Genomic DNA, 16,691 nt, shown 5'->3' on the forward strand with positions numbered 1-16,691 from the left:
CAGTTAAACAAAGGCCCTGGTTATTTAAAAAAATCGCCTAGTTGCAGAACTTAAACTAAAACCTAGGTCCATCTGAATCCAAGGCCAGTGGGTTTTTTTTCTTTTTTTTTTTTTTTTGAGCCTCTTTAACTGCCAGCCCCTCTTGAATGTGCCCAGAGTTTGTCTCTTCAGTCCCAAAGCTCCTTTGAATTCCCAGGGATCCTGGCAGCCATGTGTGGTGTCCTGCTTCTTCATAGTGGTTTTCTTATCTCTGAAGATGGGTCAGGAAGCCCCATACACACAACATTTCTTTAAAATTCTCAGATACCACAAGATAGCAATTCCCTCCCTGGCCTTCCCTTGGTATCTTTCCTTTCAATGTCTGCAGAATTCCCACAGCCCTTCACCAGGTATCAGGGTGTTCTGATCATTCCAGCAGTGTTCCCAGGGCAAGGCTGCCATAAGCACAAAGGTTACCCATAGGTTTTCTAGAATGGTTCACTGTCTTTGTCACATCTTATCACATTTTATGATCAAATTCTCACCTTAGAAAATATGTTTTCTGCAACCATGGTATTCTCTCAAGTCAAAAAAAGAGGGTGGATTTTGGAATCAGACAGACATACGTTCAGATCTCAGCTTGGCTGTTAGAAATTGAGTGTCATTATGTAAGACACTCTTACCTCACTGGGACTCAGTTTCCTCATCTATAAAATGAGAATAATTAGAACTAGGATAATAATTGTTGAGAAAGTTGTTGAAAAGATTAAAGAACATGATGAGTGTGAAATCCTAGTATTCTGCCTGTCCTGTAGTAGTTACTAAATAAAAAGGACTTTCCCTTTTACCTTGCCAATTTTACATCATTAGAGTGAAAAAGTTTGGTGAGGCCTGTGGCTATCCCAAGTTCAGACATCCTAAAGCACTTGCTCTACACACACACACACACACAGAGTACAGATGAAATCCCACCACTGAAAAGTCATTCTTTTAGATTTAGAAGGTAATACTTTAGCCAAGGACATTCAAACCCATGGGAGAATTAGCTGAGAGCCAACTCCCCAGATGGAATACAGGAGAGCACAAGAGGAATGCAAGAGGAGCCCTAACAGTCTTGGTGGCAGGGAACTAAAAGACAGTATTTCTCTTCTCTGTTTTATTCCTGGTCCTGGAAAGGAGTCTAGAGGAGTAGTAAGGGGAGGGAAGGTGTGAAGTAGTAGGTTCCTACTAGAAATATATTACACAGCAGATCCATAGGGAGGGAAAGATGCTGTTAGGTTGCATTTTTTTCTAACAAAAAGGTTAAATCACCATTCCAGAGGATTCATTTCAGTGATGGCTCCCTTCCTCCCCCTCTTGACAGAGCAGGTCTCCACTCCGCAAATTAAGGTGTTGAACTCCACCCAGGAAGATGGGAACTGCAGTCTCATGCTGGCCTGCGTGGTGGAGAAAGGGGACCACGTGACTTACAACTGGAGTGAGGAAGCAGGCACCCCCCTGCTGAGTCCCACCAATAGCTCCCACCTCCTGTATCTCACTCTTGGCCCTCAGCATGCCAACAACGTCTACATCTGCATTGCGAGCAACCCCATCAGCAACAGCTCTCAGACCTTCATCCCTTGGTCCAGATGCAGCTCCAGGCCCCCAGGTAAGTGTCTGAGAGGCCGCTGTTAGGCCACATTAATGACATGGACTCAGTCCCCACCTGAACCAATGCTCTGCTTCCATAGCCATAGCCTTCACCTTAGGAACAACACTTTATATTTTCTCTATGGTTTGTAAAATCCTCCCATGTGCATTCAGTGAGTGGCTACTCTTCATAATGAGCAAGGTGTTGTTACGCTCCATTCATAGTTGAGAAAACTAGTGAGAAATGATGGAACTAGACGCAGAGCCCTGGGTGAACCCTCCCCTCCCCTCCTGCCTTTGTGCCAACCTACAAGGCAGGTGGGGTAAGGGAGTGTTGGGGGCAGGTCCTGACTTCCAATTCATGCTCCACTAACAGCGGGACGGTTCTACACCATCAATAAGTATTTATCAGTCACCTGTGCTGTAGGAAATTGGGAATAGATATAACATACAACGTCTGCTGTTCAGATAATACATGAAACATGTGCTCAATAATGAAAAGCAAGATGTAACAAAGGGAAACATTTTATGAAATGGACTGTGACTCCCACAGCAGGTCAGAGGGTCAAGGGAGTCAGATCTCTGACTAAGACCTCTTGGGAAAGTGGTAAGTCATATAGCGCTTTATTGTTGACAAAGCATTTCAACTGTATGATCTCTTTTTGTTCCTCACAATGGCCTTATCAGATAAGTGTTGTCCTCATTCTCATTTTATTACAGATTAGGAACTTGAAGCTCATAGCCTGTAAGAACCCTTCTTAAGTTTTTTCAGCTTATAAATGATAGTAAGAACCTAAACCTAGATCTTCTGACTAATCTTTCTCTGGAGAGATAAAGCATCATTATTTTGTTATCAAAAAGGAAGGAAGGGCTAATTAAGTAAGCCCATCTCACCACTTGAGATTGGAAACAAATGACTGAGCCTTTTCACTAAGATCTTGTGTCTGTGCCTCAGGTAGGTTCAGGGGCAGAAGAACCAGTGTGCTGGCCCTGCCAGTCATTACCTGTGCCCCAACATTCTTCCTTCTGCATCCACTGAGGGTAAACAGGAATCATTCTAAGGAGACTCTTGCCCACAGTAGACTTGATGTATATTTGGAAGGATTTTCTAAATAACCAAGGATCTAGGGACAGGGGAATCCAGCCAGGTCATGCCCTTCAGCATAGCATATTCAGTCAGCAACTCCCCTGAGGTATTCCAGATAGACTTCTGGGGAAATCCACCTGCCTTCTGCATCTAAGAGCTGCTGGGTGAGCCTCACCCACTGCATGTTACCTCCCCCAGCCACTCATGGCAGAGTTTTTTGGCCACCTGTCCACTCACCTGAGGTATCTGGCCGCTTGCCTACCTTGCACATGAACCACATTCAGAGGTTCTCCCCCAGTTCAAACCTATCTCCCTGCCCAGAGCTATTCAGAATGTGCTGGTGGGATCAAGAAAGCAGTCTTTCATGAGTGTAGAGTTTACAGAATGTAAACTCTAGGGGATCACAGACCCTTCATCCCTGCCTGACCCTGATCTCAGGTGCCTGCACCTGCAACCCCACTCAGAGTCCCCACAGACACTGCACCCACGCTGAGGGGATTACCAAAGTGCACCATCACAGAGCTACCACCCTGATTCCAGCTACTGTCCTCTTTCACCTGGGTTTCTACAATAGCCTTCTTCCTGGTCTCCCTGCTGCCACCCTTGGCCCCCTGCAGTCTGTTCTCTACAAGCAGTCAGAACTAACCTTTGAAAACACTACTACGAGGAGCATCATTTTCTGTTTGGATTACTATTGGATCTCAAGTGTCACAGACCAAGCCCGATATATAGCAGAGATCAAACCCTGAGCCTTTGGAGTGGGAGCACTGTCTCCAAGACCCTAGACCAGAGAACTAACCCTAGGGGGTATCAAATAGTGAGAACTCACAAAAAGAAACCACTTGAATGCAAGACCCGGCATCACACAACCACCAGTAGCACCCTGTGCAGGACACCTTATCTAAAGAACAAACAAAACAAAAATACAAACCCAATCATCAGCAAACAAGATTACTGCTCACTCAGCCTTGCCCATCAGAGGAAAAACAAACAAAAACTCAGCACAAATCTCACCCAATATGAAGCTTACACAAACCACTGGACCAAGCTTAGGAGAGCAGAAATCAAAAGGAAGAAGGAATTCAACCTTCTTCAAGGAAAAAAATCAACTTTACTTGAAGCCTGGGAAAAGGAAACCTCAAACACAGTAAGTTAAAGGAAAATAATGAAAAGGCAGAGAAATACTACACAAATGAAGGGACAAACTAGAAACACAGAAGTCTAAATAAATGAAGAGGAAATAGACAAACTACCTGAAAAAGAATTCAGAATAATGATAGTAAAGTAGATCAAAAACCTTGAAAACAAAATGGAGAAAATGCAAGAATCAATTCACAAAGACCTAGAAGAATTATAGAATAAACCTGCAAAGACAAATAACACAATTACTGAAATTAAAAATACTCTAGAAGAAATCAATAGCAGAATGTCTGAAGCAGAAGAATCAATCAGTGTGCTGGAAGATTAAGTGGTGGAAATAACTTCTGAAGAGCAGAATAAAGTAAAAAGAATGAAAAGAACTGAGGACAGTCTCAGAGACCTCTGGGACAATATCACATGCACCAACATTCTAATTACGGGGGCTCCCAGAAGAAGAAGAGAAAAAGAAAGGGTATGGGAAAATTTTTGAAGAGATTATAGTTGAAAATTTCCCCAATATGGAAAAGGAAATAGTCAATCAAGTCCAAGAGGCACAAAGAGTCCCATATAGGATAAACCCAAGGAGAAACACACCAAGACACATACTAATCAAACTAACAAAGACTAAACACAAACAAAAAATATTAAAAGCAGCGAGGGATAAGCAACAGGTAACATACAAGGGAAACTCCATACACTTAACAGCTGATCTTTCAGCAGAAACTAAGTCCAAGAGGCACAAAGAGTCCCATATAGGATAAACCCAAGGAGAAACACACCAAGACACATACTAATCAAACTAACAAAGACTAAACACAAACAAAAAATATTAAAAGCAGCGAGGGATAAGCAACAGGTAACATACAAGGGAAACTCCATACACTTAACAGCTGATCTTTCAGCAGAAACTCTGCAGGCCAGAAGGGAATGGCAGGATATATTTAAAGTCCTGAAAGGGAAAAATCTACAACCAAGTTTGCTGTACCCAGCAAGGATCTTATTCAAATTTAATGAAGAAATAAAAAGCTTTTCAGACAAGCAAAAGTTAAGAGAATTCAGTACCACCAAACCAGCTTTACAACAAATGTTAAAGGGTCTTATATAGTCAAGAAATATAAGGGAAGGGAAAAGATCTACAAAATCAACTTCAAATAATTAAGAAAATAGCAATAGGGACATATATGTCAATAACTACTTTAAATGTCAGTTCAGTTCAGTCGCTCAGTCGTGTCTGACTCTTTGCGACCCCATGAATCGCAGCACACCAGGCCTCCCTGTCCATCGCCAACTCCTGGAGTTCACTCAGATTCATGTCTATCGAGTCAGTGACGCCATCCAGCCATCTCATCCTCTATCATCCCCTTCTCCTCCTGCCCCCAATCCCTCCCAACATCAAAGTCTTTTCCAATGTCAACTCTTCGCATGAGGTGGCCAAAGTAATGGAGTTTCAGCTTTAGCATCATTCCTTCCAAAGAAATCCCAGGGCTGATCTCCTTCAGAATGGACTGGTTGGATCTCCTTGCAGTCCAAGGGACTCTCAAGCGTCTTCTCCAACACCACACTTCAAAAGCATCAATTCTTCGGCACTCAGCCTTCTTCACAGTCCAACTCTCACATCCATACATGACTACTGGAAAAACCATAGCCTTGACTAGATGGACCTTTGTTGACAAAGTAATGTCTCTGCTTTTTAGTATGCTGTCTAGGTTGGTCATAACTTTCCTTCCAAGGAGTAAGTGTCTTTTCATTTCATGGCTGCAGTCACCATCTGCAGTGATTTTGGAGCCAAAAAAATTAAGTCTGACACTGTTTCCACTGTTTCCCCATCTATTTCCCATGAAGTGATGGGACCAGATGCCATGATCTTCGTTTTCTGAATGTTGAGCTTTAAGCCAACTTTTTCGCTCTCCTCTTTCACTTTCATCAAGAGGCTTTTGAGTTCCTCTTCACTTTCTGCCATAACGGTGGTGTTATCTGCATATCTGAGGTTTTGATATTTCTCCTGGCAATCTTGATTCCAGCTTGTGTTTCTTCCAGTCCAGCGTTTCTCATGATGTACTCTGCATAGAAGTTAAATAAGCAGGGTGACAATATACAGCCTTGACGTACTCCTTTTCCTATTTGGAACCAGTCTGTTGTTCCATGTCCAGTTCTAACTGTTGCTTCCTGACCTGCATACAGATTTCTCAAGAGGCAGGTCAAGTGGTCTGGTATTCCCATCTCTCTCAGAATTTTCCACAGTTTATTGTGATCCACACAGTCAAAGGCTTTGGCATAGTCAATAAAGCAGAAATAGTTGTTTTTCTGGAACTCTCTTGTTTTTTCTATGATCCAGTGGATGCTGACAATTTGATCTCTGGTTCCTCTGCCTTTTCTAAAACCAGCTTGGACATCTAGAAGTTCACGGTTCATGTATTGCTGAAGCCTGGCTTGGAGAATTTTGAGCATTACTTTACTAGCATGTAAACTCTAGATCTAGTGTTACCCTTCTTACTCACAAGGATAAGCCACTTAACCTAAGACTCGGATTCTTTATCTAAAATAATACCTGAAAAATTTTCTTGACTATGTATCAATTATGTGGACTCTCATTTAATCCTCACAGCAACCAAATAGTATTTATATCCCCACCTTACAGATGAAGAAACAAAGATATGCAAAAGTCACACACTGAGCAAGTGGCAGAGTTGAGTTGTCTGATCCTGGAATCTTCATGGGTACTATCAGAATAGATAATACACTTTTAAAATGCCTTATAAATCATGATAAATCTGTGTGTTTTTCCTTTGTGGCTGAAAAAGTGGTAGTCCTCGCCTTAGCACAGCCTTCTCTGGCCATAGCAACCCTCTTAGGACACCAAATGTTTTACCCTGACCCATCTCAGAAAAGAAGAATAATTCTCTTCATGTTCCTCAGTATGGTTTAACACGAATTTAGTTAATGCATCTCAAAGTCTTGGCCATAAAGCTTCTGCTAGAGGCACTTAGTTCAGGACATTCTTAAAAAAACATACAAAGGGACTTCCCTGGTTGTCCAGTGGTTAAGACTGTACTTCCACAGCATAGGGCATGTAGCTCAGAGGATAAAGCATCTGCCTACAATGCGGGAGACCCAGGTTTGATCCCTGGGTCAGGAAGATCCCCTGGAGAAAGAAATGGCACCCCACTCCAGTACTCTTGCCTGGAAAATCCCATGGATGGAGAAGCCTGGTAGGCTATAGTCCATGGGGTCGCAAATAGTTGGAGACGACTGAGCGACATCACTTTTTCTTTCTAGGGAATAAGATCACACATGGCACATGACATGGCCAAAAAAATAAAATAAAAATTGAATATAAAATGTTTAAAAAGGAAAGAAAAAAGAAACATGTAAAGATGTTTGAGTGGTCCATCTAAACCACTTTGAGGACCGAGTATGCACTAGTGTGACCAGATTTACTGGATATGGAGCAGGCCTTCATAAGATGGGGGGACAAGAAGCAGCAGAAACATGGAACCATGGGAAAACCCTGTCAGGACCTCAACTCAGGCATTAAGGCAACTACTCAGCAGCCATTGCACTTTCTTGGACCTCTGTTTCATTATATGTAAACTGAAAGGGGTGAACTCCTGAAGTTCTTTCCCGAGTAAGTAGTCTATAAGTCCATTTTTATGTACATTAATAAGAAATGCTAATGAAGGATTACCATTTGTATATTCATTTCCTAGGGGTGTTGTAAAAAGGTGCTGCAAAGTCAGTGACTTACTTAACCGAAATTTATTGTCTCACAGTTCTGGAGGCTAGAAGTTCAAAATCAAAGTGTCAATAGTGTTAAGTTTCTTCTGAGGGCCATGAGGGAAGGAGCTGTTCCATGCTTCTCTCCTTGGCTTGGAGATAGCTGTCTTCTCCTTTTGTCTCTTCACATTGTCTTCCCTCTCTGCGTATATCTGTCCTAATTTCCACTTATTAAAATGACACCAGTCATATTGGATTAGGACCCACCTGTAATTACTTTGCTAGGGTTGCCGTAACAAAAACACCACAGATGAGGTGGTTTAAATAACAGAAATTTACTTTCTCACAGGAGAAAGGAGGCTAGAAGTCCACGATCAAAGTGTTGGAAGGGTTGATTTTTTCCTGAGGGCTCTCTCCTGAACGGCAGATGGCTGTCTTCTTGCTGTGTCTTCATGTGGTCTCTGCATGCTCATCCCTAGCGATTTTGTATGTCCAGATTTCCTCTTACAAGGACACTAGTAAGATTAGATTCAGATCCACCCTAATGACCTCATGTTTACTTGATTACCTCTGTAAAGACCCAGTCTCCAAATAAGGCCACATTTCAAGGACTTCAACATATGAATTTTTGGGGAAACACAGTCAACCCATAACACAAATAGAGATCCCCTGCCCTGCCTCCAGGGATGGGGAACCACAGCATTCGAGAACCAAATCACACAGCTAGTCTGTGGCATGCCATTTTCAGTACACCAGATTGCCTAAATATGGAAAACAGAATTTTATTATTTTGTTGATTTGGATTTGCAAAAGAATATCACTGATTTTTAAAATACCATGCTTGGTTCAACAAACAAAACATTACTGAGATTCTGCTATGTTCCAACGTTGTGCTAGGTGCTGAGAACACAAAGACAAAAAAAAGACACACTCTTTGCTCTTAAGAAAGGGAATAGCTCTATAAGTAACTATTATTCCAGGTTAAGTAGTACGATAGGAGCAAAACAGAAATATGTGCAAGTTAACCCAGAGGAGGGAATGATTGACACTGTTTCAGGGAATCAGACAGAGCATCATGGAGAATGTGACACAAACTAGGTGTTGAAGAATAGATAGAAATTACCCAAGCAGATAAGAGAAAGACACTCAAGGCAGAGAGAAAAGCAGATATAACTGGGCCTTGTTCTGTATTGTCCTATGGTATTCTGATGGGAACTAATAGATAGTTTTAGACAGAGGATAATGTGATTGGTTTTGCATTTCAGGAATTTTCAGTGGTGTGGACAGTAGACTGTGGTGGGGAAGAAGCAGAAGAAAAAGAAACTAGCTGTGGGGAGGGCCCATTATTGCAGTTACCCATCAAGAGATGATGAGTCCTGAGCCAGAGCATTGGCTGTTCCTTTAACAAAGATCTCATTCAAGGGAGGGAAATCCCAGTCTTGGGATGATGTGGTGGGGTATGAGGATTTGCTAGAGGTCTCTTTGTCATCTATAATAAGGACAGTGATCTTGAGACATTTTTCACTTTCCTTAATGAAAAATTCGAATGGTAATGATGTGATGAAAGCAAATATGACGTGATGTCAGCACTGGTTCTCATCAGGACTCAGACTAAACCACACAAGAACATATTTGTGTCTCAAGATCTTTTTTTCCTAACAATTGTCCAGGCTCTCCATCATATATTCATCTTTATTCCAATTGTTATCTCAGTGTTTTACAGCAAGAAATACCTTCACATCTATTGTTATGAAGCCTCTTTACTACAAAGTACTTTCTTCGTGGCTCAGTGGTGGAAAAAAAAAAAAAAATCCACCTACCAATACAGGAGATGCGGGTTCAATCTCTGGGTCAAGAAGTTTCCCTGGAGAAGAAAATGGCAACCAGTATTTTCCAGTATTCCTGCCTGGGAAATCCATGGACAGAAGAGCCTGGCAGGCTACAGTATACAGGGTCCCAAAGAGCTGGACATGATTTAGTGACTAAACAACAACAACAAAAAAACAAATTCAGGGATGCTACCAAGCCTTCTCCTAGGTCATGTTAATGTGGGTCAGCACTGGACAGTGAGTGACTTGCTGCCATCTTTCATGACTGTGTTCTGAAATAGTTCTGTCTGTGCAGTAGTGAGTAATACTAAACCTTAAACAGTTGAACTCAGAGGGAATGCCCCTGGGAGCTCATTTTGAAAAGAGGACCCCTTTCAGTAGATTAGCAAAAGGTTGGCTCAGCAAGTCTAGGTTAGCTCAGTGGAAGGAAAATCTGACGCCTGCCAGTGAGCTCCAGGGGCTCCCCCTTTCTAACAAGGCCATCTCATCAAAAGGGAGCTCCCATTGCTACTGAGTCATCTAGCTGTTCTGTGTACAGGCAAGTCCCTCTCCCTGGTACTCCCAACCCAAGAAACATGGCAACAATCTTGGAAGGATGAAACCTGTCCCCTCTCATGGACCAGAGCCCTGTCACATGGCCACACCTGCTACACAGGAAGCTGAGAAATGGAGTCCTTAGCTGGGCAGCCATGTGACTGGACAAGACTTGCTTTGTCGGGGAAGGATGAAAATGGCCCCAGGGGTTACACCCAGTCGTCTCTGCAACGCAATGCTGGGTGGGATAGCAAGTGTGAGGGATTTTTCTGGAAGCTGAGAACTCTGTGTAATAACTTTTACTTGGGTGGCGCCATATCTTAAATTAGTGTATGGTTTGGGACCACCCTTCCCCCACTCCCAATTCTGAGAGGAAGCTGCCACCAACAAAAAGGTGTCTCTTGAAGATGACTGACTTCTTCACGTTGATGTGCTCCAGGCAGACAGCCTTGCTGACAGACCACATGAAAGGCCGGAAAGAGATATGGCGCTCTCAGACCGTTATATTAGCATCTTGGTATCTCCTGGGGTGAGCTACATTTGTTTCTCAGATCCTTTTTATTTTCTTCTTTATCTTCCCTTAAACAATTAGAATTTGGGGACTTGAGAGAGACTTTTGTGTTTCTGTGGCAGCAGACTTTCAGAGATAAATAAAAAAGGCCCTTCAGCCTTTTCCTTAGAGGCGTGGCTACCTGCTGAGTTATCAGGTCTAAAGCACAGCCAATCAAATAGAAGACCAAAGGATGGAAACTCATGCAAAGGACTCTTCATAAATGGCACTGGAGTTCTCAACCAGCCTGCTCAGCTGTCTCTAAGAGGTTCCACGGAGGGGGAAAGTCCTAAGTCTCCTCTTTAAGAATGTTCAGGGACTTCCCTGGCAGTGGTTAAGAGTTTTCCTTCCAATACAGGGGGTGTGGGTTTGATTCCTGGTTGGAGAGCTAAGATCTCGTGTGCCTTTGGCTAAAAAACCAAAATATAAAACAGAAACAACGTTGTAACAAATTCAATAAAGATTTTTTTTAATGATTTTTTTTATTTTTTTTTAAAAGAAGACTGTTCAGATAAGGATTCTTTTCGGACAAAGGCTGGGACCTGTGGACCCCAGAACAATGTTGATCTGATTTCTGAGCATCGTCATCCTGAGGGGCCTCACTATATGACTGAGCAAAAAGAGGGAGAACAAAAAGAGCCAGAGTCTCTGCCACAGGAAGTGGTGGTTTGAAAATGGGAACACAGATGGTTCTGAGAGCACAGATGCACACCTTGTTTCTGGTTCCATTCGGCTATAATAAAGCACTGCCAAGTAGGTCATTGATTGTTCCCTTCTACTCCTGCCTTGGGCCATTCAGAAGGTGACCCTGCATTCCTTCTGAGACCTTCTTATTTTGTGTATGTGCATGCACGCTCAGTCATGTCCGACTCTTTGCAACCCCACAGACTGTGGCCCTCCAGGCTCCTCTGTCCATGGAATTTCCCAGCAAGAATACTAGAGTGGGTTGTCATTTCCTCCCTCAGGGGATCTTCCCGACCCAGGGATCAAACCTGTATCTCCTGTGTCTCCTGCATTGGAAGGTGGATTCTTTTCCACTGAATTATCAGAACTTAGAGTTCTGATAATTCTTAGCAAAAGGGTATATGACAGTCTTCTCCAAGCTTCATTCTATGGCTCCTAATTTAACTTCAATCACTTGTCCATCACGTGCATATTGAGTGCTCCCTGCACTATACTGTGTCATGTGGAAAGGGGAATGCGTGTGAAGCATAAGGTACAGGATCTACCTTCAAGGAGTTTACCATCTAGGTAGGATTCCTACACCTTACTGGGTTAGAACACATGGTCATATTAAAGAAACCACTATTAGAATTCCTCTTTGGGAGGGAACAGAGCTTCTTTAGGATAAAGAGCTTCATAAATGCTTTTTGAAGAGTATAAGCTGCTCTTTATGGAGAACAGAAGATAAGACCTCCCTTCCCCAAACAATCCAGCTGTAGGTTCAATACTTCTGTGTTATAATGGGGGAAGCTGTTGCTTATGCAGATATAGGAAGAGAAAGATAGGGTCTGAGCCTCTCACGTGTTAGAAACCTTCCCTTTTCATGATGGAATCTGCTCCTTGTGAACTTCCAAATCTACAGTAGAGGATTTGAACCCATGACATTCTCTTTGTTTGTTTGTTTTTGCTACACCACACAGCATGCTACACCACACAGCAGGCAGGATCTTAATTCCCAGACCAGCTACTGAGCTCATGCCCCCTGCAGTGGAAGCATAGAGTCTTAATCACTAGATCACCAGGGAAATCCCCCAACAAAATTCTTAGTATAGGTTTTTTGGTTTTGTTTTATTTTTGTGTGTGTGTGGAAATAGGTGAAGACACTGAACCTTGCACTCAGGACAGCTCAGACTACAGGGCTGCAGGAGAGAAAACTCAGGGGACTATAGGAAGTTATTGACAGAAATTAAAGAGATTGTGAGCAGCCTGACCCCCACAAGCTGTAGAAGTAGCTATTTGTCCATATTTATTTAAATTCCCAAAGGCAGTCCATAACATTTAGTTTCCATATGCATATCATAATTGAATAAGAGCACCTAAAAGGTGAGCACCAAGTGTAGAAGCTACACCTGGGAAGCATGTGGTGAATAAACATCAATTCCACTTGCTTGGGATTCCCAGGTGGTGCTAATGTTAAGGAACCCCTCTGCCAATGCAGGAGATGCAGGTTTGATCCCTGGATCAGGAAGATCCCTTGGAATGAGGGCATGGCAACCTACTCCAGTATTCTTACCTGGAGAATATCCATGGGATGGAGAATCTCATGGACAGAGGAGCCTGGTGGGCTACAGTTCTTAGGGCCACAAAGAATCAGACACAACTCTTTGTTGTGATAAATCAGAAATGATTTATCATGCACTCACTACATGCTAGATTCTAGGCATTGCTCTAAGCATTTTCCATATGTTATTTCATTGGTTCATCAGAACAACTCTGCAAACTGAATATTTTTATGTTTGTTTTGCCATTGAGGAAACAGGGACCCCAGGCGGTATGCGGCCTCTGGAGGTCACAGAGCTATCAAGTGGTAGACCCAGAATTTGAGTCCATCTGTCTGGCTCCAGGTGCCCTTCCTGAAGACAGTCTCCACAGCAAAGATAATTTTAAGATGTAGGACATAAATCAAGGGGCTTCAGAGTCCAAAGGAGAGGGAAGAATGGGAGCTGGAGTGAAAGGATAAGTTACACAGAGCAATTAAGCTTGGCCTGGGGCCAGGGCTAGGCAGGCGACGGGACTGGTGAAGGTGCTGTGGGAGGAAGCACACCTGCAGATGTGGGATGAAGGGTGGTGAAGGGTGAGCTGGGGCTCAAGAGCTTTTGACTCCGAATATCTGCCAGGCATCCTACCCTGCTGCTGCTCATTGTAAGAGGCCTCACCTCCATAGGCTAGAACAAACGGTGAAGTCTTCATGTCTCTTCTCACCTGTTTTGGCCTTTGCCTTCTTCTGTGACTCTAGGTATGCTTGCCTGAGTCTCAGTTTTCTCAACATAAAACGAGTGAGCTGAGTCAGATAAACTCAGTAATTCCTTTAAAGTTAAAAAAGTCTGTGGTTCTATAACTTACATCCTCCAATAGATTCATATGAATCAGTATCCAAAGATTAAGGGGGAAATTGGGGCTTATGAAATATCTTTCAGGACTGTGACCAGGTTGCCTTTCAGATGAGGCTGACCTGGCAGAAGTTGGTCATGTATGTCATAGGACAAGAGGAGCAGATAGCTTTCATCCTCCTGAGACCCTGAAAAGAGAGAGCTGTTGCTATTATGTCCTCTGGGCCAGTAATATGCCCCAGTTATTTTTAGTTTATCTGAGTAGGTAGGTGACTGGGCTGTCACAACAGAAGAAACTCTCGTTTGGCAGGTGTTACTTATGCACTTATGTCATCTTCTATTTTCTAGTTTTACTTTAATTAATTTACTTAACTATCTTGCTATTTTCTAGTTTTAGGTACACTACCTTATTGGTTTTATTATTTTTATAGAAGAAATTTGAAAGAAATGCTACTTTTTAAATTCACTTTTGTACTTGCAGTGCTTGTTCTTAAATTAACTGTTGTTTTAGAAGGTCTCAAAATACATGAGGGAAGAAAAAAGAGGAAATAGTCTTGAAATACTATGTGCTACTCTAACCGTCTGCTGGGTCCATCCCATGGGTTGAAGAAACCTGGTGGTACTTAGGCTGCGGTCCCTGCTTCTTTATCTTAGGTTCGAAAGGTTTCTCCATGAGTTTTCTGGTGTTGGCAACATAAGCACTAATCAATCTGTCACTATTCCTCAGATACACACACACACACACACACACACACACACACACACACACACACGAAGTGGGCTCTCAGCAACCGTCAGCCATTCAGGCTAGAGCTGTTCACAGGGCAACTCCAGCTTCCGCACTGACTTTGTACTCATTTCAGGCTTTATGTAAATTTAAAAGCCTTCTTACAACTCTGCTTGCACCCTTGGTTTTTGATTGGGGGTCATGTGACTGCTAAAATTGTTATCTGGCAGGGTTAAAATGTGTTTAGTTCTGGGAAGAAACCCTATAATCAAGAAGCTTACAAAACCCCAGTACAGTGGGATTCCCTGGGATGACTTGATGTGTTAAAGACCTAAAAAGAAAAAAATCTTTTCAAATCCTGGAGGCAACTTCTGCTCATCTATCAGGCCCAGCTGGATCTTGGCAGGATGCATTTTCAGTTTGTTGCAACTTCAGGCTATATATCCCTGGCCAACTCTGTAAATGTCTGAACTGTGTCTGTAAGTACCCTGCCCTTCTGTCCCCTACTTATTCCTTTCTTTCAGTTACTTCCCAGCAAATCCATCACAGATTTAACAACAAACAGCCTGACTCCACAATCATCTTAACAAGTTACCCTCGCACATCAATGTAACAGTACCCCCTGATGACTTTCTGCTTAGGATGTGAATGCTATTACTTCACTTAGAACCCTAGTGCTTTGGGTTGTCTGCCACTGTCCATTACCCTGATGTAACTTAACCCCAAGCCCATATATCTCCCTGACTCTCCAAGAAGTCTGTCTTCAATATTCAGCCATATTTCTACTCTTAGACCAACCTATAGTTCTCAAGGATCTCTGTGTCCGCTTCCTTATCCACAAAATGGGAGTAATGAGTATCTACCTCATAGGATTGCTCTGAGGATTAAATGCATTAATAGACAAGATGCACTAAAAAATGCTTGGTCTGTTGTAAATGCTCAGTAAGTATCTATTATTATCTTAATGAGATAAATGTCTTATTTACTAAGGTTCTGAAGGATTGGGTAAAGGAGGGAGAGGAGAGAAAGCAATGAAAACTGGCTCTCTGATTTTTAACTTAGTGACTGGTACTCTAGTGCTAATATTAAACATGGGAATGATTCAGAGGAAAACTACATGCTTTTCTTTCAGTTCAGGTCTAGTGGGTTCAATACAATTATTTGCATGGAAGGACAATAATAGCACTATTGTGTTTATTTTAAAAGTAAAGTAGGCCCTCCTTCCTCCTGGTGTCTCATGAGAACTGTGTGGGAGCGTGGGGACAGCATGTGGAGCCATCGTGTTGTTTTTACCGAAATGGATACAGGACACATTAGAAATTTACAGAGAAACCTAGCAGAGAGATTGACTTAGGAAAAAACAAAGATAAGTTTAGCTTTAGTCACGTGGTAAAATGTCTAAAGTGAAGTGAAAAATAAAACATCTGAGTAGAAGAGTCTTTACAAAAACTAGGTGTATGGAAGTCAAGTATAGCGACAGAAATCAGGATAAGGAAACGGATCTGGAACTCTTCAGTGGGCTAAATTTGATCTCTAAAGCCATGAGAATTAATGTCTCCCTTGAGAAAGAACATAGGCAGAAAACACGAGGCTAGGTCTCCCCACTTCTGCGTGGGATGTTTTTAAACTCACAGCACTTTTTGAGTTTGTCCTTTAACTTCTTATTTTTCAGCATCAAGACAATGGGGACTATATGCTGGGCTCTTCTTAGGGGTCATTGTTGGCATTATCATGATTCTCCAAGTGGTAATACTACTGTTGAGAAGAAGAGGTAGGTGTTTGACAACAAAGAGATTCTTATCAGGCTCCCTGTGGTAAGCAGGGGACCTCTCCCCACAACCATTTGCTCTCACCATTCTGCAGGGAGCAAGCGCCTTTGCAAAAACACTAAATAAACATATCCTGAGACCTTGCTTAATTCAGTCTCATTCAACATGTCTTGATTGATCACACCCCCCCCCCATGCTAGTCTATAGGGATGAAAGGAAAGATGAACCACAGGTATCTAACACAGGAGACATTACACAGATAATTTAAATTCAGTATGACTAGCACTGCAGCTGAAGTGTGTATAGGATGCTGAAGGGGGCCAGATACGAGGCTGAAACTAGGAGCAGAGTTCAGAGGAGTCTTGGATCTTGTTTAAGTGAAGCTATATCTACTGACTGATAAAAAGAACCTTATAGTAAGATGTTTTTACCCAAGGGTTGAAACCTTTCTATATTTTCTTTTTACGCTTAAGATATGTCTCTGAGAGTTAGCAATGGGGTAACCAACGCACAGAGAGGCTAAGTGACTCCTACAAGGTCACCCAACTGGTTGGTGAGGGAATCAGAACTGCAACCATATGTTCCAACTCCCAGGGTATATTCCTCTGGGAAGGCCCACAGGTCATCAGAAGACAGCAGAGGGAACACAGTTTACTACAATTTAGCACATATTCTGACTC

General features: G+C 42.5%; 1 protein-coding gene across 1 annotated transcript in view; it reads left to right on the forward strand.

The window, feature by feature from the left end:
* Nucleotides 1–16,691, forward strand: part of SLAMF1 (signaling lymphocytic activation molecule family member 1) — a 40,189-nt gene that overhangs the window by 9,637 nt on the left and 13,861 nt on the right. Inside the window, exons 3-4 of the mRNA XM_052637897.1 lie at nucleotides 1,343–1,627; nucleotides 15,915–16,013. Coding sequence (XP_052493857.1) covers nucleotides 1,343–1,627; nucleotides 15,915–16,013 — 384 coding nt within the window. The remainder of the gene's footprint in view (nucleotides 1–1,342; nucleotides 1,628–15,914; nucleotides 16,014–16,691) is intronic.

Source organism: Budorcas taxicolor, chromosome 3 (genome assembly GCF_023091745.1).
Source record: "Budorcas taxicolor isolate Tak-1 chromosome 3, Takin1.1, whole genome shotgun sequence".
NCBI lineage: Eukaryota > Metazoa > Chordata > Mammalia > Artiodactyla > Bovidae > Budorcas > Budorcas taxicolor.